We start from the raw sequence: 21,398 nt of genomic DNA, 5'->3' as shown, positions 1-21,398 counted from the left end.
ACAAGAATAGAAATTCATCATCATCTATGTGAAATCTGCTTATTTTGGAAACAATCCGCTTTATTCATCATCGGTTATGATTATTATAATGAAGTATGTATATGTGTGGGGCCATTCACTTAATTATTATGATCATCTTGATTTCTAGCAATGGTTCTCCTTGAACATTTTTTTTCTTTGTTCATGACATATCATTCATTTGTTTAGATGATTCCTAACAGATCAACAAAGCCATAAATTAATAAGCGCGAAAAAAAAATAAAAATAAAAATCTTGAATAAAGTTCACTGTCCAGCAAGAAAGTGTACACGTGTGCCACGAATAAATTCTTCATGGATGTGCAAGGAGAACAAAAAAAAAAGACAGCTATAATGATGGATAGATAGATTCTAAGCAAAACAATCACAGAAGGATGTCTCTCTTTCTACTAAACATGTGTGAAGGTTCCAACATTTGGAATGGCAATTGGCAAATCCAATGGCTTGATTATTTACAATGATGATGAGCATTTTTTTTCCATATCTAAATTATTAATTGCACATTTTAAACGATAAATTTTTTTTCTGATTAATATCATACGGTGATCATTCATATAGTTATATATACCACATGATGATGATGATAATATCATCATGATGAACATCTTTATGGTTTGAAACAAAATGAAATTGTGTGAATTTTTTTTTTTAGAATATAAAAGTTTAACAAATAAAAGCTAGTCTTTATTGAAATGTTTCATTTTGTTATGAATTCGTTGTTGTTGTTGTTGTTGATGATGATGATGATGATTGAATACATCATCATCGTTTATTCAGATTGGATAGCTAAATGAATGAATTATGGTTATGTTTTTCGTATGTGTGAACATATTATAAATCAGTATTGAATTTAATGTAGAATATATGAAAATGGATGGATCATTTTCGTGATTAGATTAGTTTTGATGGGCTTGTCATCATCATCATCATCATCATCATCATAATCATCATTTTTAGCTGTTTAAATCAGACACAAATGTTACCTGTCATCGATGCATTTTTCATAGAAAAAAAATTACGTAACGTTTTAAGTTTTTTTTTGTGTATGTGTTTGTATGATCTTTATTAATTGGTTCATCTATATAGAAAAAAAAGAGAAAATTCACCACACAAGTACACAAAAATTCATTTGTATTTCCAATTTGTTCATGAAATTTTCAATGTTCAACAACATCTAGCTTATCATATTTTTTTTCTGTATCGTTATGATAACAACAATGCAATCATTTTGATGCTTGATGGATGAGAAATGTAAATTTTCAATGTTTGCAAATTTAACCTGTTGATGAAAATCCTAACACATGCTATGATCCACGCGTTTCTTCTAAACACTACTGCCTGATGATGAATGCCTTGAACAAAAAAATGAAATGTTGTTTGCATACAATTCATCATCTTCATCATCATCATAAACGATTTTAAATCGATTTTATCGATTCAAAAACATTATAGAATCCTTAATTAATTTTTCAAATTTTTTTTATCATCATTTCTTTTTTCGCAAGGAAAATTTCCAAGAAACGATGATCCATTCGTTTTGGATCAATACAACAAATGTAAATAAAAAAGGGCCAAATGAAAAAAAAAATAATTATTTCATCAACACAGATACATGGATTTTTTTTTCATGCACATTCATCTTCGTGATAATTAGTAAATTCATTTTTTTCTTCTAAATTAAACGAAAATTGATGAAGATGATAATGTGTACTTGATGTTTAACAATCCAACAGGCAAATTGAAAATAAAAAAGAAAAAGAAAAATGTGGAATGATAGCAAAAAATTTATCTATATTCGATGATCGCGATATCGTTGTTTTTTTTTTGTTTCTTCACTTCTTTTTTTCTCTTTGTTGTTGTTGTTGTTTTTTTCTGGCCAACATCAGAAGCGAAGAATTTTAATTGCAAATACTGTACGTTTTTTTTTTGTTTCTCAGTTAACCATCATCATCATCATTATCATTATCATGATCATTTAAGCTTTTTTTTAAAAAAAAATTTCACGTTTAGGAAGAAGAAAAAAAGAAATTTTTTCTGACTCTCTTTTTTTTGTCAAATAAAAATAAACATTCCACATTTTTTTTTCTTAATATACCACAATCATCAGCCATGACAATGATTTTGATCATAAATACAATTCTCAACATCATTATGGCCAGAGAATTTCTTTTTTTTTTTTTTCCCAACCTAAATCCGGTGCAATATAACGGATTACAATGACGACAATAAAGATGATGATGATGATGAACACGAACAGGAGGAAACAGAACAATATGAAAAAAAACCAGTAGCAATTTTAGAATTAAAAAAAAAAAAAAAAAAAAAAAAAATACACAATGACACAATCAAATGTAGACATAAACACACTTGAAAAAATTTACAAATCAACCTGTAAAATAATCACGTAATATATTAGTGTGGTTTTATTTTATTTTTTTTGATCGACCTTGTCACACACAGACATATATAAAAAAAGAGCAGAAAAATGTGAAAAAAAAGATCTATTACATAAACAAAATGGACAATGACCATATCATTTGTACCATAAATGGCTCAACAACAACCGACATATGATTTACTGTTTGTACATTTTATGTTTATGCTAGCTACGGATGCTGATATCCTCATCGGCAACTTGCTTACATTGTTTTTGTTTTGTTTTCATCTGGTTCTTTTTTTTTTTGATCAAAAAAAGAAAAAAAAACATGCTACATACATTCATGTGTATGTATCCGTCCTTGATAGTTGAAAAGTAAAAATAATGAAATATCTGAAATCGACAATAGCCAAACAACAACAACGTATCGCGGTTAATGTTCATTTTAAACGTTTTGCTCCAGTTGCGATCATTCATCTTATTTCATTTATTCCTTTTCAATTTATCATCTGAATGAATGAATAAATGAACAAAATTGTCGTTGATTTTGTATAGGAAAGAAATATATGAAAAAAAATTTCCAAATCAAGAAACAAAAAACAAAAACAAAAAACAAAACAAAATCAAAATCAAGGTATTCTTAAGAGAAGGGGGCGTTAAGAAGAAAAGAAAAAAAAATTTCATTCATTTTTGCCAATAAAAATCAAGTTAAATTACTCCATTGAATTTTTTCATCATTGAAAAAAAAAATATTACATGAACACAATATAATGAAAATGATGATGATTTTCATATGTGATTTTTTCGATTTTCAAATGATCATCATCAATAAGGAATTCATCATCATTCATTAATCCTATTGTGTTTGATGGCTAAAAAAAAAGATCTTTTTTTTGCATACTTCTAATGGATTTCTGATCAATTGATGATGATGATGATGATGAACAGCATAGCTATTTTCTCACAGGTTATTGTGTACAATCACCACTTTTGTCATATGTATATATAATCCAGGAATTTATGTAATGACCAAAAATGTGCATTAAGGATAGCCATTGATCTAATAAATTGTCTCACTCTCTATTGCTGACTCTTTTGAATTAACAGTCAAAAAAACAAAATTACTGTGTTGAAGGCATGAATTATTTTTGTGTGTAAGTGAAATTTACTTTCCGATACACAACACACACACACACACACACGTCCGTGTACACACAAAAAAAAATAGCCCTGTGTGTACACTACTAAATCGTAGTGGAGTGGCGAAACTACCAAATCAGCTAGTACACTACCAAATCAGCTAGTACACTACCAAAAACGATAGTACACTACCAAAATCGATAGTACACTACCAAATCGAATAGTACACTACCAAAATCGATAGTACACTACCAAAATAGTGCACACTACCAAATCGAATAGTACACTACCAAATCGAATAGTACACTACCAAATCGAATAGTACACTACTTTGATTTTTGACCTCTCCCCCTTTTTAATCCTTTCGACCTCCTCTTCATTATTTGTATTGAATTTAAATTTTATTGCAAAATTAAATGAATAATAAATGAAGTATAAATTATTTTTAAAAACAAAATATCATGATAATGCACTTGTATTATGCTGATTCCAACATTTTATGGTATGAATTTTTGTTGTCCAATAGAAAAGATATATTGTTCCGTTCTCCAAGTTCTAAATGTTTTCAACACAATGTCCGAGTTTACAAATCCCAAAAATATGTTAATATGGCAATTCGAATCATATCAGCGGCATTGAGAGATTTGACTACATGGCATTATACTAAATAATTGAAAAGGATTAGTTGTAACCGTGGATTTTCAATTCAATTACATACCTGTTTGTTTTTTTTAAATAAACATTTACCCCTATATCTTAACAAAAAAAGGGGGAAAAACATGTAAATATTACAAAAAAAGAGATAAACAACAACAATTACAAGTTAAAAATATTAGAAAAAAATATAAATAAAAATACTTGGATTATTCTATTTGATTTCTATTTCCCTATTTTTGTAAATATTACAAAAAAAAGAGAAAGAAAAAGAAAAAAAAATAAACAACAACAATTACAATAAGTGAAAAAAATATAAATAAAAATACCTGTGTTTGTATCGATGATTCAAACGTGATTTGATTTCCGTGGTCATTGATAAATTGAAATTGGTTGAGATTCAATGCATCAACATCGACGGAAATCTGAATCTGATTATGACTTGAAAATAGGAAGAATTTTTAATAGTAAAATAAAAATAGTTATATTATACTTAACACGTATGATGAACAATTCTATATTGTTAGCATTATTTAAAAACATACTTACCTGGTTCTCTTTGATTGACATCCAAAAATGGACTCAAATAAAACGAAAAGACATTTGTCGTTATCATTAACATACAACGTCTTTAATTTCAACATATATGAAATCAAAAACGATAAAATATTCATTTCGTTTTTAGGAAACCAGAACTTGTTCAAATATTTTATCTTTTTCCAAAAAACAATATTAATCTACGTATATTAGAGATTAGAGATATTTGTAAAAATATTAATTGATTTTTTATAAAAAAAAATGATGCAATAGTGCATGACACTTCGCATCTTATTATTTTAATAAATAAATGAATAAATGCCCCAATATTTTACAATATGTTTAATAACAACAAAACATTGTTACATATTTGCTCCAAAAATCAATCAGCTACTTACTATTTACCATGGCAAAAAAATAGAAAAAATATCAAAGTTAAACATTTCGAACATGTGTTGAAAGAAACAGAGTATGATGGAATAAATTATATTACATCCGTTCATATGTTATAATGTTGTAATTTTTTAAATTGTTGTAAACTACTTTCAAAAATGATAGTGTACACTACCTAGTTGAGGTCGTGTACACTACCTAGCTGAGGTCGTGTACACTACCTAGTTGTTAAGTACTTATTCATTTGGTAGTGTGCACTACCATTTGCACACTACCTAGTTGTTAAGTACTTATTCATTTGGTAGTGTGCACTACCATTTGCACACTACCAACTAGTAATGTACACTACCTAATTGTTAAGTACTTATACATTTGGTAGTGTGCACTACCATTTGTACACTACCAACTAGTAATGTACACTACCTAATTGTTAAGTACTTATACATTTGGTAGTGTGCACTACCATTTGTACACTACCAAATCGAATAGTACACTACATGCTTTTTTCTCTGTGTATACAAACCAACAACAACGACAACAACAACAATACAAAACCGAATAAATTGTCAAAGCAAAAAAAAAAATTTTTCTATTCAATTCGTGTCCATAATTCTTTTGATGTGTGTGTGTGTGTGTATGTGGACAGTGTGGATGACTTGGATTAATTTGACTATTTCCCTATTTTTTTTTTGTGTGTGTGTGTGTATGCGTGTGCGTTGAATATTATTATCATCATCATCGTCATCGTCATTATTATGATGATTATATTATTATAATACTTACCATCAACATCCAAAAATGGACAAAAAAACAACAACAAAAGACCAACAACGTTGAAATCAACCAAAATGTGAATAAATGAACAGTGAAAGAAAGATGGGAAAAAACATTCATCTCAATTTAAAGGAAGATTGTTTTTTTTGTTGTTGTTGATACCGAAAAAATAGACTTTTCTTTTAACACACACACACACAAAACATAGCAAAGTGAATTATCATTTACTATCATCACATCATCATCATCATCATCATTATCAAAATTTTACCCGTTTAATTGTACGCCTAATATATGTGTCAGTGTGTTTTGTGGAATAAATTTTTTTTCCCTCCAAATATTTTCACTAAAAATTATTTTTCTTATCTGGCCACCATTACACACACACACACACACACATACCAGGACCAGCCGGTAGTTCTGACTGACTGACTGGCTGAATATTATTACCAAGCATCCATTATCAATTGGATTCATCATCATAATCATCATCATCATCATTCACTCACATGGTTAAAATTTTTGAATTTTAGATATAAAAAAAGAGAAACAAAAAGCGAAAAGCAGCGAGCGAGAGAGAGAGAGAAAGACATTTTTGTTTTCTATTTTTCATTTTCATATTTGACCAATATTTTATTTTGTTGTTCAACATTGTTCATATTAAAGTGAGAGAGAGAGAAAGAGAAAATGGACAAGTTTTAGATTTTGATTGTATACATGAAACACCCAAATACAGACACATACGCATACACACACACACACACAGACGAACATCATCACATAAAGAGTTAAAAACAATAATACAATAAAAACCAAAACGATGTTTATAACAACAATGATATAGATAGAATATATAGTAAGATCGTAGAAACAAATAAATGAAAAAGAAAAAGAAGAAATATAAAAATGATAAATTTTTTTTTCTTTTGAATGAACCATGTAGTATATAGTGATGTACTATGGATGTTTTTTCTTGTCAAATACGGATGGATGGCTGTGAATATGAATAACCATCATTCATTCATTCATTCATTGAATAATTCAGTCAGTATGCCATTCATGATCCAAATGAACAGTAATGTAAACATTTTGGATCAAAAAATGGATTTTGTTTTTCTGTTTTAAAAATTCATATCTCGTTCATCTTTTTTTTTTTTTGTTTAAAAGAAAAAAAATTTGTTTGTTTTTAAATTTCAACATTTTTTTTGTTTCAGTGATCTTACCATCATATTGTTTTTCCATTTTGTTCATCATTTGTTCGTGTGTGTGTTTTTTTGACATCATTCTCATCGAGAATCAAGGGTTAATTTTTTTTTTTTTGAATCGTGAAACATGGATTTTATTTCATGCATGATAATGATTTTTATTGAGGCAATAAAATTCTAATTTTTTTTTGTTTTGTTTTCTATTTTGATTCACTACTACTTTATATTTCAGTGAAAAAAAACAAACAAACAATAAACAAAATTCTCTTCATATGTTGTAATAAATCATTTTGTTTGAATCGAATCGAATTGGACAATTTTTTTTCCTTTTGCTTACAAAATGTACTATCATCATCACCATCACCATCACCATCATCATCATCATCATCATTATCGATCAAATCTATTCAAAATGGATCAATTAAAAAATCTTTTAAATTTAATCATGAAATATCTATCGATATTATTAATAGTGATTTCATCATTATTTACAACGAAAAATTTTGTACAATGTTTTCGTCCATACAATTATTATGCACCGCATCAATATCCTGAAACCGGACCATTATCATACAAGTAAGTTTTTTTGTTTGTTTGTTGTCATACATAATTACACACACGAATGACTTGTCTTGATATAATTTCAATCTGAAAAATTTATCGCCATTAAAAATACGTGTGTGGATAATAACCACTTATAATCGACAATCATAATCGCATTATCGAATTAACTAGCAACAATCAACAGGTTTATCGATTAATTGTTTTTTTCTACTAATTGCTTTATTCGTCCGTTCTAAAATTCTATGTAAAAACTATTCAAGATGAACAAAAAAAAACTACTCATGCGTGATCAAATTTTTCTTTTTTTTGATTGTTTGTTTTGTTAGCAAAGAAAAATAAGAATCGTAACAACAATAACAACAACAACAATGACCTGAGATTGAAATTTCCAACGATAGACAGTGAATTAAAGCAATCATAATCATCATCATCATTGTAAACGTGCTATGGTCATCATCTATATATCCAAATTGGCACGTGTTTTTTTTCGTCCACTTGGGTCAAATGAAAATAATAATGAACACACATATTCATACATAATACAGAAAAAAAGAATTAGATATCCAAGCCCATATACAATTTTTTTTCTGTATTCATTCAGAATTATTATTTCCTAGAAAAACAAAATGAAAAAAAAGTTGTAAAGCAAGATTATCGAATATTATAATATGATAATTTCTTTTGAACATTTAGGATTGGTGTTACAAGATCACAATCATCATCATCATCATCATCATTATTATTATACAATCAAATGATGGTTTTATAAAAAAATTTTAATTTTATTTTTATTTTTTTGTTTTGTTGATAATTAGCTTTCCATTGATCAAAGCATTTCGTGGTGAATTAACGCCCAACAATATGCTTTCACAGGCTACACATTTATGTGAAGGTGCATTGATGGGTCCCAGTTCACTTGTTGTATATCAACATTATCTTTATACTGGAACCATTGGCGGTGGAATATATCGCTGTAATCTAGAGACCGGTAATGCAACAAGGATTGTGAAAGTGGCCAATGAATTATGTCGTACAAAATATTGGGATGCATCATTGTGTGGACGACCACTTGGAATACGTGTTGATCGTTCAGGCAATCTTTATTTTATCGATGCATATCTTGGTTTACATCAGATTAGCTTCTATGGTGCTAATCAACAACGATTACGTGTTAAACGTTTACTTTCACCTGATCAAGTTGGTTCAAGATATATGACACATCTAGCTTTAGATGAAGGTGGTGGAACAAATGGTGGTATTGTTTTCTATATAACTATTGCCAGTACTCGTCATGATTTAAATGAATGGCCAAGAATGATTCTGGAACCTGATCGTTCTGGTCGTGTTGTTCGTTTTGATATGGATCTAAATCAAACAGAAGTTTTAATGCAAGGATTATGGTATCCATCAAGTGTTCAATTATCGGATGATCGAACATCTATCCTGGTGGTAGAATTCACTGCCAGACGTGTTGTACGACATTATATTAGAGGTAATGATTTTATATTTTCATTTAATCAATCAATCAACATTCGAAACAATTTTTTGTTCACAGGTCCTCAACGTGGTAAAACCGAAACATGGATACAAAACTTACCCGGTGAAGGTGAACATCTGATTAGAAGTTTAGATAAATATCAAGAAACATATTGGCTCCCTGTAGTGAATGCACGCAATGTATCATCACCATCAATGATTGATTGGCTAAGCGATAAGCCATGGATACGTGAAGAAATTATGCAAAATTTCACGGCACTTGGCCAAAAGATTGAAATGCTTGGATCAAAATGGTCAAATTCTAATCTTGAAAGATTAGGTTTTCGATTGAAAAATTTACATTTTTTCTATGATGAAGCAATATCAAATGATTATGGTATGGTTCTAGAGTTAGATTCGAATGGCCGTTTATTAGGATCATTGCATTCAATTGATGGCAGTAATTTTCGACTATCAGAAGTTGTCGAAGGACCAACAGAAAATCCTTATGAACGTGTACTATATATTGGTTCTTATAATAATCCATATATATTGAAATTAACGATACCGAATTTCACACAAGATTATCAACAAAAAAATAAACAAATTACCAGCAATAATAAAGTAACGGAGAATGGTGTCGATTTTAGTCTATTACCATATGGTAGTACTAGACGTGCTATCGCCACAAATCTAGATGGTACAAACACAATAAGTCTTGATGATGATAATAAGGCCATATTTATCAATCCATCAACATCAACATTGAATCGTAGATTACGAAAAGATGCTACACGATATAGTAGTAGCACATAGATATATATATTGTTATTATTGTCATAATCTCAACCAAATGGTAAATCATACACATCATAGTAATGATGATGATAATAATGGACGTTTTTTTTTGTTTGTTTCAAGTTCTTCAAAGTGATGATGACCGCGATGACGACCTCATCTTACAACAACAACAACAACAACACACACATGCATGCATGCATTTAATTACCATAGATTTCATTATCTCGAATTATTTTTTTTTGAAATTTTCTTCTTTTTTTTGTTGAATGAATCCATATGAATTTTTGCACATCAAATTCATTTTTTCATTAATTTTTTTCTTCCAAGCATTCCCTCTTTAAACATTTATATTATTCAAGCCAGATGATAAAGATGGAAACAATGTCACCACATACAAACAATCATAATGAAGTGATGATAATGACAATGACAACTATTCTGCTATGAATGACTGATTATGATTTACAACCACACACACACACATACATGCCATGAAACTGTATATAATCGCAAATTTTTTTACTTTATTCTTGATTATCTAACAATTCATTCTCATTCATTTTTAATAAACGAATTTTTTTTTTTTTAAATACAACAAGAATTTATTGGCCTGTAGTATACTTTTTTGTTGATGCTATCTCGCTAGTCTGCATGATGAATGGTTGTTCAGTTATACAAAGAACTCGAGTTATGAAGAAAAAAAAATTGAAAAAGATATGTGAATTTTTTTTTGTCTATAAAAAGCTTTTATAAAATATAAACATGAAGCAAGATTGAATGAAATCAAAAAAAAAAAAAAAAAAAATAATAGTGACAATAACGAATATGAAATGGAAAATGAAATGGAAAATTTCGACAACCAATCATCATCATTTTTTTTTACAATCGACAATACGAGAACAATAGAAGGGAAAAAAAATCATATATGATTCACGCACATATATACATGGGAGACATTCATTGTGGACCATTATTATTATGGTAAGATGAGACATGATTTGAAAAGAAAAGAAAAGAAAATTTGAATCAACAACAACAACAAGCGTAACAAGCATCTTTTTTTTAGTTGTAACATTTCCGGTCATTCACAAACATAAATCAAATATATACATGATTTGACGTTTTTTTTTTAATATTAGAAAATTATTGTTTCCTCCAGATGCTGATTCTCCAGACACAGCCACTCAGTTATTCGAAATAATAATTCGAAATTCGTTTCTCAAATATTTTTTTTTGAGTTTTTGTGCACAAGTCGAACCATAACATACGTTCAATCGTTTGAAACAACAGTGAGAAAAAAAAATGGCTAGATTGAGAAAATATTTCTTTTTTCTAATAATTTCCGTACCATTCTATCTTTTCTATCAATCTGGTTATCTGAAAAAATCATCACGACCATTGTCCAATATGATGATGATGAATGAAAAATTCAAAAAGAACAAGATTTTCAATCAAACCGAAAACAATAACAATAAAGATGTTGATGATAATAATAAAGTAAACACAAACATTTGTGTACTATTGATTGTTTGTGATCGTTTATCATTAATCCAATCAACTTTGAATCAATTGAAATCGATTAGAAACAAGACGATTGTTTCATTTAGAAAAAGAAATGTTGGTCATGACATTCTTCAAATGATGATCAACATGCCGATCGTAGTTAGTCAAGATTGTAACAAAAAATCAGTATATAAAATGATTGAAAAATTCGTCAATGATAGTATCGTACAGAAACATTATTATTTTCCATTTCATAATGAACATATTGATACCAAATTAAAAAGATTCCAAGGCTATGTTAAAATAAGTCGCCATTATAGATGGGCTATTGAGAAAACATTTCAAACCTATCCAATGATTGATAAATTAATTATTATTGAAGATGATCTTAATTTTTCACCAGATTTTTTCGAATATTTCTTAACCATGTCCACACTGCTCGATAATGATGATTCAATCTTTTGTATTTCTGCCTGGAATGATAATGGAAAAGATCATCTGATCGATCAATCATCAACATCGTTACTATATTTGACAGATTTTTTCCCAGGTCTTGGCTGGATGCTAAAAAGATCTTTATGGTATGAAATCAAAGATAGATGGCCAATTGCTTTCTGGGATGATTGGCTTAGACAGCCAGAACAAAGAAAAAATCGTCTATGTGTACGGCCAGAAGTACCACGTACAAGCACATCAGGAATGAAAGGTGTTAGTCGTGGCCAATACTTTAAACAACATCTTTCATTTATTCATCATTCAAAAGGCTATTATTCATTCTATGAAAATCGAAAAATTATTCTTGATCAATTGTATTCAAAAAATTATGATCAAAAATTTTTATATCAAGTTTATAATAAAAGTCAAGATATTCATCCAATAGCATTGAAAACAATGGATCCAATTTATGTACATGGAACAAATTCCACATATCGTATAACATATTTTACGAAAAATGAATTTATCGATTATTCATCAATGTTTGGTTTGATGAATGATTTTAAATGTGGTGTTCCACGAACCGCTTACAAAGGAATCATCAGTTTCATGTATAATGGAATGAGAATTTATTTGGCACCACCAGTTACACGTAAAATTTATCTTATCGATTGGAAATGAATAAAGAAAAAAAAATGTTAATTTCTTTATGGAACACAATAATAAATGGAAAGAGCTGTCATTTTGTTCAATAAAAATCAATGTTCAAATAAAAACGAGTATTTTGTTTAGTGCTAAAATATGATGATTATGGTTGAATTCGATAATGAAACCATGTTTTTTGATCAGATTTTTCGAAAATAAAACGATCATGTAATCGATCACTTTGTCCTTGCCAAAATTCAAATCGTTCGGGACTAATGAAATAACCACCCCAAAAATTCGGTCTAGGAATCACATCACAATCAGTCCATCGTTTTTCCTCTTCTTCTTGTCTTTTTAGCAGTGTTTCTCTGGAATCCACTTTCTTTGATTGTTGGCTAACAATGGCACTGATTCGAGATAGCTTTGGTCGAGCATTGAAATATTGATCGGATATACTCTCGGGAACTCTACGAGCTTGTCCTTCAATACGAATTTGGCGTTGTGGATATTCCCAATAAAACAGCAAAGCAACATTTGAATTTTGTTCCTAAAATAAAAAGAACAATCAGTTTTTTTGATTTGATAATTTGAGTTGATAAGACGAAATGATACACACAATTTCACTTCCTTTTCGACTTTCATAATTGGTGAATATTCGAAATCCATGATCAGGATCATATCCTTTCAAAAGTACCATTCTGGAAGATGGTTTGTTCTGATATGAAGTCGACAAACATACAGCATTGATTTCAGTATGTTTACCAGCATTTTGTTTGGCATTTTCAAACCATTGATGGAAAAGCTCGAATGGATCTGATAAGATATTTTCATCTGTAAGAGCTTGAGATTTATCACAATAAGGTTTTCGCATATCTGGTGGAATTTAAAACAAAATTTAAAAAAAAAATTAATGTTAAAAACATTAGATATTCAAGAAACTAACCACTAAGATCGGCAGACATCGTGGAAGACAAATTTATACTACGACGTATTATGAAAGAAAATATTGATAAAGTTTTAGACATTAAATTTTTATTACAAAAAAAAAATTAAACAACAATTTTCAAAATAATTGGCAGCTCAAAGAATATTTTGATCGAGTTTATATGAAAAACTGAATTCTTGACCTTTAAAGATGTACTGTTCATAAAATACGTAAATTACGGTAATGATGAAATTTTCGAATCCAAATGGCGGGAATAATGATTTATTTATATGTTTTAGTCACTATGGTTTCATCACCTGGCGCCGGTATAACACTCATAAGATTTTTTGATAAAAATTCTTCTTGTGTACTTCTAGGTCGAAATGCTGAATCCATGCTCTCCAATGTTGTAAGATTAAGATTATCCGGACTTTTGTTTTTCGTCTGTGGCTGTTGTTCCTTTTTCGGATCGACAACTGTTGCCGATTTTTTTGCTTTTTGTTCGTTATCGTATTCTGTTTTATATTGTTTTTGTTTTTCATTTGTAACACATTTGAAAATAAACAAAAAGATTGATGATGCAAAAAATATGATCCAAATTTGATATAAAGATATGACAAACATTTTCAATAGCGGATCATTCAAATAATTAAACTTTTAGAAATTGAAAAAAACGCTGAAATTTATAGAGAAGAGTTAATATATTGAAATTTAATTCTGGAATATTCAGATTACATTATGACAAATTAAATTTTGAAAATAAAAAACAGTCAACAACAACAATAATAATTTCATCATATTTTTTTGGCTTCAATTCCAAATAAATAAATTCTATTTTTTGGCATTGCCTTAATTATCAACTAAAACTAAATTATGTAATGATCAACAATAATAATACGAATTCATCGGAAAAAACTTTCAATTTAAGATTTCATTCTGAAAATAAATAACCAAATTCATTACAAAATAATTTTATCAATAAAAAAATAATCAATAATTACCGATAGTTTATATAACGAACACCTTGAACTGTTTGTGCAGTAAAATTTGTTATATGACAGGCAAACAATAACATATTGCGTGGTTGTACACGAATGGCAAAACGCATAAATGTAGCCGAATAAATGATCAATGCTAAAATTGGAAAAAAAATTCTCATCAAAACCGTTGATAATATATAATCAATATTGATATACAAACCACAAGTCATTGTTGGACTTATAATGCTTGGCTCTTTTTGGATATCAGCTAACGCTGCTATAGGAATTCCCCAATTGGCAACTACAGACAAACAAACAAACAAAAATCGGATAATACAGCTTTGCATTTAATTTTCATGAAACACTTACCAGGTCCCCAGAAATGCTTTGAAATTCAAAACGTTCAATCAATAACGAATAAATAGAGAAAAAAGATAAAAATTAACATTTACTGATAAAATGATCTAAATAGAATTGAATAATTACCGTGCTTCATTAGAATAAGTGTTATTGGGCACGCGAAATCCGCCAACAAGTTGAATGAAAAAAAAATAAATTCGAAAAATTAATATTATAAACGATTTATGCAAAAAAAGAGACCAATACCTCATCAAATATGTGCGAAATTCTTTACTTTTCAATTGTTGAAAAGCAGTCGAGATTAGTTTTGACATTTTATTTAGTTTTTATGATGATGAAAGAATCTTATATTGCAATCGATTTGAAAAGAGAATCTACAATTGAAAAATGAACTAAGCTAAAATTACGTAACTACAGAGAAGAATGATTAAATGAATTATTTATTATGATTATGATAATTCGTGTGATAACAAATTCACCAAGAAAAAACAAACAAGAAATTAAAAAAATTTACGAATACGTCAATCACCACCCCTATAAAATCGTCAGAACATTAAAAAAAAAATCAACAAAAGCTCGAGAATAATTTCAGCTGAAAAAAAAATTTGTTCAAGGTCACGTGACAGCCTCTATCCGTTCATAAGCAATGTGATATACATGGTTAAATTTGAAAATTGCAAAATTGTATATTTCATTTATCAAAAATGATGATGATTATCAGATTATTTTATCAATTTATCAGCTAAAATATGATTCCAAATGTTGCAATAAATGAAGATTGTACTAAAAAAGAACCAAATTTCTCAGGAAATTCGTGAGAACTATGATTGAATCAAATGATCAAATCAATCGTATTTGTATGTTTTTCCCGTGAAATGACAAACAGACAAACAATTTAAAATTTTGTCACTAAATTGTAGACCTATAACTTATCATTATTTTTTTTCATCTTTTTTGATCATTTTTCTCAAACGTTAGTGATGTTTTTTTAAAATGCAATTTGTGGTTTGTGTGTTTTGAAATGACATCGATGATGAAAACACCCTCGTTTCGATACAGGTAAAAGATGGATATTGTCATTATTATTTTTGATTTTGTTTTATTTTTTTTCAATTCAGATTGAAATTTTTGAAATGGATAGATACACAAGAACAAAAACAAAACAAAAAAAAAATAGAAAAACCAGAAAAAAAGATAAATCGATTTGATTCCATTGAAATGAATACGAAAGCAATACAATCGATATGCAACAATGATTTTGATGATTCATCATAATTTATGGGGAAATTTACATCTGAAGAAAAATTGAATATCGATCCATAAACATTTGCTACCTGTTGTTTTCTTTTCATTTAATTTGTTTATTTTTAATGCGTTTCTTTCCTGACAAACAACAACACCACCATCACCACCACCACTACCAACCAATCTAGCCGTAACCAAAAAAAACCCTTGAAAAATAGTTGAAACAACAAAAGCAACATCAACAACAAAAATTGATATTCACAATTTCCGTTCTACCTTGTTTTTTAATAAATAAAATACAATAAATTGGTAATCAACACTTGTTTACATCCACACTCATCCACACACACGTTTATAAAGACTAGACACTTGTTGCATCTTGCATCTTTATTTATTATTCATACTACAATTATATAATGCAAGAATCGATCACATCATTATGAGTAAACTATTGCTGATGATGATGAATGTACAACATTCACAACATCATGAACACACAGACACAGACATGACACATCCTACTAATGAAATGTTGAGATTCTACTTTTCTCTCTCTCTCTCTCTCACTTTATTTTTCTAGTTTTTTTACTTTCTCTTTCACTTTCACTCTTCATTAATCTTTTTTTTTCTCAATATATGTGTCTGATGTCTACTTTTTGTTGTAATTTTTATTTTTCGGGGGTAGTTTAATGATTTTAATATAAATTTGAAATTGAAAGGTGGGCATAACACACTATTAGGCCATAACTAATTCTAAATCACATTTCAAGATTTTTTTCACCCATTGAAATTGGTCATCATTTGGCTTTATATACACTTCTCATAAAGTTTAATCATCACAACTTGATGTGATCATTATGAAATTCTACTTAATGTTAAATTATGGTGTTTGATAGTTCTATTTCGATTCTTGTTTGAATTCATAAAATTATTTCATCTGAATATCGATAAGGTAATGATTTCCAAAACGAATTACCGGTGGGTCATAACAACAACCCAACAGAAACATTACATTTGAATCAAACGTTTCACTCTATATTTATCATTTTGATACTTTGCTTACTTTTCGTCTCTTTGCTTTTTTTCTCTATTTTTGTTTTTTCTTTCATTCAATTTTAATTTTCTCTTTCATTTTACTTTTACCGAATTTGAATCATCCATGTGGTCCATTTACAAAAATCTATTTACACGCGCTTGTTTTTCTATCTATAATTGTCTGCGTGTGTGTGTGTGTGATGCTGATAATTCAAGTTGTACTCATAAAAAAAACACAAACCAACCATCATCATCAATTATACACATTGGTAGCAAAACAACAACAACAACAACAAAAAAAAACCATTTTGGAATGATTTTGTGATGGATGAATGAATGAATGGATAACGATGATGAAGAGCCAGCAACTTTACAGAGTGCGAGAGAGAGAGAGAGAGATTGTTGGTCGCTATTGTTGAATCATTTTTTTTTTTTTTTTTAGTTCAAATCTCCTGTTGCTATATTTTGTTCCAAAAATGATCCAAAAACTTTGTTGTTATTTTTAAACACACACACACACACACACAGTCACACACTTAAACACGCAGGTATAAAATTGTGCGCGTGTTATGTGTTCACTTTCAGCCATTTTTAAATTAAAAATTTTGTTATATATTGAAATTACGTTGTGGGTGTTGTCATTCGTTGTTTTTTTTGGTGAAATTCTTTGCAATTCAACGATGATTGATGAGAAATGATAGTAATTTATGTGTGTGTGTATGTTTGAAAGAACGTAAAAAAATAATTTTTTCGAATCGGATTTCCTAAAATTTTTTTTTTCAATAAAAAAAATCACCATCAAAATTTTAAAACACATCTATATATCGATTGTGACACAATCCAATTATCATCATCATCACCATCATCATCATCATCATCAGACAATTTGACAATAATAACGGCAAAAAATAATGCTACCAATTATTATGTACGTATGTATTGCTCGAGCGCGCATCAACTTGCCATCATCATCATCATCATCATCATCATAATGATTAAAACCCAAACAAAAAAATTTTTATCCATAAGACATACATGCACACAAATATAGAGAAAAAAAAACAAAAGATGATACTACCCAACTATAGAATATTTGTGTGTGTGTGTGTATTGAGAAAGGAGATATTAATTGATCCAAACCTATCCACACCATAGTATATCTTTTCTCTCTATTTTTTTCCATATTCTTTTTTGTTTTGTTTTAATTTTTCTAATCATTATTAACAAACAGTATCAAATCATTATCTGCCTGTAACGAAGACAACAACAAAAATCGTAAAAACAATCAAATTATTTCATATGATAACATTAATGATACGGATAGATATTATCAACGAATTCCATGTAACAGACGACAACGACAACTACAAGAAAAGCAACAATCTGCAACAAATTCGATTGAATCATCATTTGATCATCATTCATTTTTCAACAATTGGCATTGGTTAAATTAGATGATTATTGTTGAATGATGATGATAATGATTTCATCAATTCAATCCAATAACTACTTAAATTATTCTTGAGATCAAATCCTATCATTCATAGTGGAATGATTTGAATTTGATCATTATTTTTTTTTTTTTTGTTTCGTTCAATTCAATCAATGATATTTATCAAGAATTTCAAAAATGAGTTGGAAAAGTTGTTGGAATAATAATTATCATAATAATAACTACCCTGGCAATGATGGAGATCAAATTGTTCCTGATATTGATCGATCTCCAAGACGTGGATCATTCATGGCAACATCATCATCATCATCATCATCTTCGTCATCATCAACATCATCATCGCCAGGATCATCATCATCTGGTTCATCATCACCAATACGTTCACATCATCATCAATCAAGTAGCCTAAGTTTAAATTCATCATTATCATCATCATCAACAACAACAAATTCTCGTTATAATTCCAATCATTTTTCATCAACATCATCATCAATGAATCGTTCACCATTTGGAAATACAACAAATGATAAATATTTTAATAATAGCCATGGTCATTATAATCATCATCATCATCATAATTTATCACGACATTCATTAAATTCAAATGATTTTTGGGAAGAAAAATATTCACGTATTGCTGTTATTACACATCCATTGGCGGCTACCACTCAACAATTGTCTAAATATTAGAAACAAAAAACACATTCCGAACAAACTCTGAAAATGACCAAAGTTAAAAAAAAAATACACGTTGAATTCAAAATTCAATTAAATCCAATTCAATGAATCATATTTATTCTGAAATTTTTACCATTCAAATACTTAATTGATTTTTTTTTCATTCCTTTCTGTTTCACATGATGAATCTTGATATATATTACGATTACGATGATAACTAAAAAAAAAAAAAAACACGATGATAAATTTTTGTTTCTGTTCACCCTATTCCTGTTTTGGTTTAATTAATTTATTAACTAGAAAATGATGTCTTTCTATTTATGTTTATGTACGTGTGCGTTGCACCTTTTGGGAAGTAGAAAGAGAAAGCAAAAAAAAAAAGAAAGAAAATTTGTCATCCAAAATCAAATATATATCCACTTTATGTTTTTTTTTTTAATGTCATAACTTCCAAATTTATATATCATTATGATGATGATAATGTGTTGTCGTTTTTGTTTAGTTGTTTCATTTCATTTCATTCCATTTTTTTTTCTAGAAATCAAATGTTTTAAACATTCAGTATATATATATATTTGTTGATGTAATCAAATCATATAACGGACATTAAACTTTTAAAATTTTTTTTCCAGAAAAAAGTAAAAAAAAATTGACGTTTGGTTCATTGATTTGTCGCCAAAAAAAATAAATAAATAATAATAAAATCAGGTAAAACAAGTGAATGAGCTTGTGGAAAATGATTGATTTGTAATCAAAAACGGTTTGATGTGCATTATTTCTTCTTGAATCGAGTGTGCAAAAAAAAAAATTGGATTGGATTCATTCGTTGTTTCTTTTTTCTTGTTCACAAATGGATAATGTAAACGAAATTGTTGCATCAGTTTATAAATTGCGTATGATGGATTAACTTATTTTGATTGTATACAAAGGAGAAAAAAAAATCATTGTTTTTTTCTTGAATGAAATGAAATATTAAAAAAAAAAGATTTTTTTTCCCACATTTTTTTTCTGGTATCCATAAATGGATTGTGACATATACACACACACACACACACACACACACAGAAACGTTGTTGTTGTTGTTGTTGTCACTGATAATGCAAACAACAACAACAACAACAACGACATAGCACAAATCAATCGTCAAATTGAAGAAGAAAAAAAAATATGATCACAGATCACCGTCAAGAAAAAAATTTTTTTTTTTTTTTTGTAGAAAATTGTACGAATTGAATGTATGAAAATGAAAAATGAATGAATGAATGAATGAATAAATAACGGTGACAACAACGGACCGGTTGTTGTTTATCAAACTACACGCTATAGGTCAAGGTAGCTTGCATATTATATATCTTCTTATTATATTGTGTTTGTTTAGTTTACTTTTGGCAAATTTACAAAATCGTCTCTTGTATCCATCACCATCGTCTCCTGTCTCTCTTTATTATTACTTTTTTTTTGCATCCAAATGGACTATAGTGTGTATATTGGCTGTTTGTTCCAAAATAAAAATAAATTCCCTTACAAAATGATGACAAAATTTAAATTTAAATTAAAAAAAAAAATTTTTTTTTTTTGATTTTTGAAAATTCTCTCTCTTTCTCTGTTGATATTTATAATACCGTAATGATGAATTTCTGGCTCACCATTCTTTCATTCAGTCAGTCCATTCACACAATGTTCAATCAAATCAAGTGCAATGGCCGTATCTAAGGTCGAATATATTTTTTTTTTTAGAAAATTTTGAAAAATTTCATATGAATCCGATTATAGCAGCGAACAAATTATTATTATCATCATCATCATCATCAATTATTGAAATTCATCAAAATTGAATTCCAAAATGTGCATTTTGCATTCATTCAATCATTATCATTCAAATAGTAATCGATACGAGTGAAAAGAAAATCAATTGAATAAATCATTATGATCAGATTTTTTTTTTGTTCTTTTGTTCATTTGAATTTAACAAACCAATTTTTATGTTTCGTTTGTGTTTTCTTTGTTTGTTTGTTTGTTTATTTGTGTGCGTGTGTGTATGTGTATGATGAATTGAATTTGAAATTTAATTACACACACACACACACACACAAAACACACACGTATACAAATGAAAAATAATACGGTAATACAAACACAAAACAACGAAAACAATTGCTATATGAAACAAAACAAAACAG

The 21,398-nt window shown here is 28.5% G+C and overlaps 5 protein-coding genes across 11 annotated transcripts; 3 read left to right on the top strand and 2 right to left on the bottom strand.

The window, feature by feature from the left end:
* The first annotated feature begins 2,754 nt into the window (after positions 1–2,754).
* On the top strand, positions 2,755–10,560 carry LOC124497811 (adipocyte plasma membrane-associated protein-like). 6 transcript variants are annotated; one of them, XM_075735924.1, is made up of 6 exons: positions 6,651–6,769; positions 6,857–6,957; positions 7,128–7,215; positions 7,351–7,694; positions 8,498–9,174; positions 9,238–10,560. In XM_075735924.1, exons 4-6 carry the CDS (start codon positions 7,459–7,461, stop codon positions 9,972–9,974), a joined length of 1,650 nt encoding a protein of 549 aa, XP_075592039.1. In that variant the 5' UTR covers positions 6,651–6,769; positions 6,857–6,957; positions 7,128–7,215; positions 7,351–7,458; the 3' UTR covers positions 9,975–10,560. The 6 variants fall into 6 exon arrangements, with proteins under 6 accessions (XP_075592042.1, XP_075592039.1, XP_075592041.1 ...); XM_075735925.1 differs by having other exon boundaries at positions 6,672–6,777; XM_075735926.1 differs by lacking the exon at positions 6,857–6,957 and having other exon boundaries at positions 6,663–6,769.
* A 784-nt stretch (positions 10,561–11,344) lies between these two features.
* On the top strand, positions 11,345–12,578 carry LOC124494193 (alpha-1,3-mannosyl-glycoprotein 2-beta-N-acetylglucosaminyltransferase). Its single transcript, XM_047057395.2, has one exon. The coding sequence runs from the start codon at positions 11,367–11,369 to the stop codon at positions 12,576–12,578; it is 1,212 nt and encodes a 403-aa protein (XP_046913351.2). The 5' UTR covers positions 11,345–11,366.
* On the bottom strand, positions 12,514–13,658 carry LOC124498641 (pyridoxine/pyridoxamine 5'-phosphate oxidase). Its single transcript, XM_047062464.2, has 3 exons — positions 13,486–13,658; positions 13,159–13,415; positions 12,514–13,089 (listed from the first exon to the last, which is right to left on the bottom strand). Exons 1-3 carry the CDS (start codon positions 13,565–13,567, stop codon positions 12,706–12,708), a joined length of 723 nt encoding a protein of 240 aa, XP_046918420.1. The 5' UTR covers positions 13,568–13,658; the 3' UTR covers positions 12,514–12,705.
* Mpc1 (mitochondrial pyruvate carrier) lies at positions 13,558–15,265 on the bottom strand. The gene is made up of 6 exons (XM_047062577.2): positions 15,054–15,265; positions 14,934–14,937; positions 14,817–14,832; positions 14,668–14,748; positions 14,469–14,601; positions 13,558–14,403 (listed from the first exon to the last, which is right to left on the bottom strand). Exons 1-6 carry the CDS (start codon positions 15,119–15,121, stop codon positions 14,391–14,393), a joined length of 315 nt encoding a protein of 104 aa, XP_046918533.1. The 5' UTR covers positions 15,122–15,265; the 3' UTR covers positions 13,558–14,390.
* Positions 15,266–16,784: 1,519 nt separating this feature from the next.
* Positions 16,785–19,861, top strand: LOC142598224 (uncharacterized). 2 transcript variants are annotated; one of them, XM_075735931.1, is made up of 3 exons: positions 17,606–18,015; positions 18,319–18,362; positions 18,708–19,861. In XM_075735931.1, the coding sequence occupies exon 3, from the start codon at positions 18,718–18,720 to the stop codon at positions 19,228–19,230; it is 513 nt and encodes a 170-aa protein (XP_075592046.1). In that variant the 5' UTR covers positions 17,606–18,015; positions 18,319–18,362; positions 18,708–18,717; the 3' UTR covers positions 19,231–19,861. The 2 variants fall into 2 exon arrangements, with proteins under 2 accessions (XP_075592045.1, XP_075592046.1); XM_075735930.1 differs by lacking the exon at positions 17,606–18,015 and adding an exon at positions 16,785–17,004 and having other exon boundaries at positions 18,319–19,861.
* Positions 19,862–21,398: the final 1,537 nt, after the last annotated feature.

The sequence above is a fragment of the Dermatophagoides farinae genome, chromosome 2 (genome assembly GCF_024713945.1).
Source record: "Dermatophagoides farinae isolate YC_2012a chromosome 2, ASM2471394v1, whole genome shotgun sequence".
Lineage (NCBI taxonomy): Eukaryota > Metazoa > Arthropoda > Arachnida > Sarcoptiformes > Pyroglyphidae > Dermatophagoides > Dermatophagoides farinae.
Note: the sequence above shows the minus strand (reverse complement) of the source record. Positions and strands in the feature narration are given on the sequence as shown.

Excerpts from the sequence above, each read along its gene's own strand:
- LOC124497811 (XM_075735927.1), top strand. The coding sequence starts at position 7,459 with ATGTACTATCATCATCACCATCACCATCACCATCATCATCATCATCAT. Across the intron at positions 7,695-8,497 it reads ACCGGACCATTATCATACAA|CTTTCCATTGATCAAAGCAT; the intron begins GTAAGTTTTTTT and ends GTTGATAATTAG. Across the intron at positions 9,175-9,237 it reads TGTACGACATTATATTAGAG|GTCCTCAACGTGGTAAAACC; the intron begins GTAATGATTTTA and ends TTTTGTTCACAG.
- LOC124494193 (XM_047057395.2), top strand. The coding sequence starts at position 11,367 with ATGATGATGATGAATGAAAAATTCAAAAAGAACAAGATTTTCAATCAA.
- LOC124498641 (XM_047062464.2), bottom strand. The coding sequence starts at position 13,567 with ATGTCTAAAACTTTATCAATATTTTCTTTCATAATACGTCGTAGTATA. Across the intron at positions 13,416-13,485 it reads GATGTCTGCCGATCTTAGTG|ATATGCGAAAACCTTATTGT; the intron begins GTTAGTTTCTTG and ends AAATTCCACCAG. Across the intron at positions 13,090-13,158 it reads GTCGAAAAGGAAGTGAAATT|GAACAAAATTCAAATGTTGC; the intron begins GTGTGTATCATT and ends TTTTTATTTTAG.
- Mpc1 (XM_047062577.2), bottom strand. The coding sequence starts at position 15,121 with ATGTCAAAACTAATCTCGACTGCTTTTCAACAATTGAAAAGTAAAGAA. Across the intron at positions 14,602-14,667 it reads AAGTCCAACAATGACTTGTG|CATTGATCATTTATTCGGCT; the intron begins GTTTGTATATCA and ends TTCCAATTTTAG.
- LOC142598224 (XM_075735930.1), top strand. The coding sequence starts at position 18,718 with ATGAGTTGGAAAAGTTGTTGGAATAATAATTATCATAATAATAACTAC.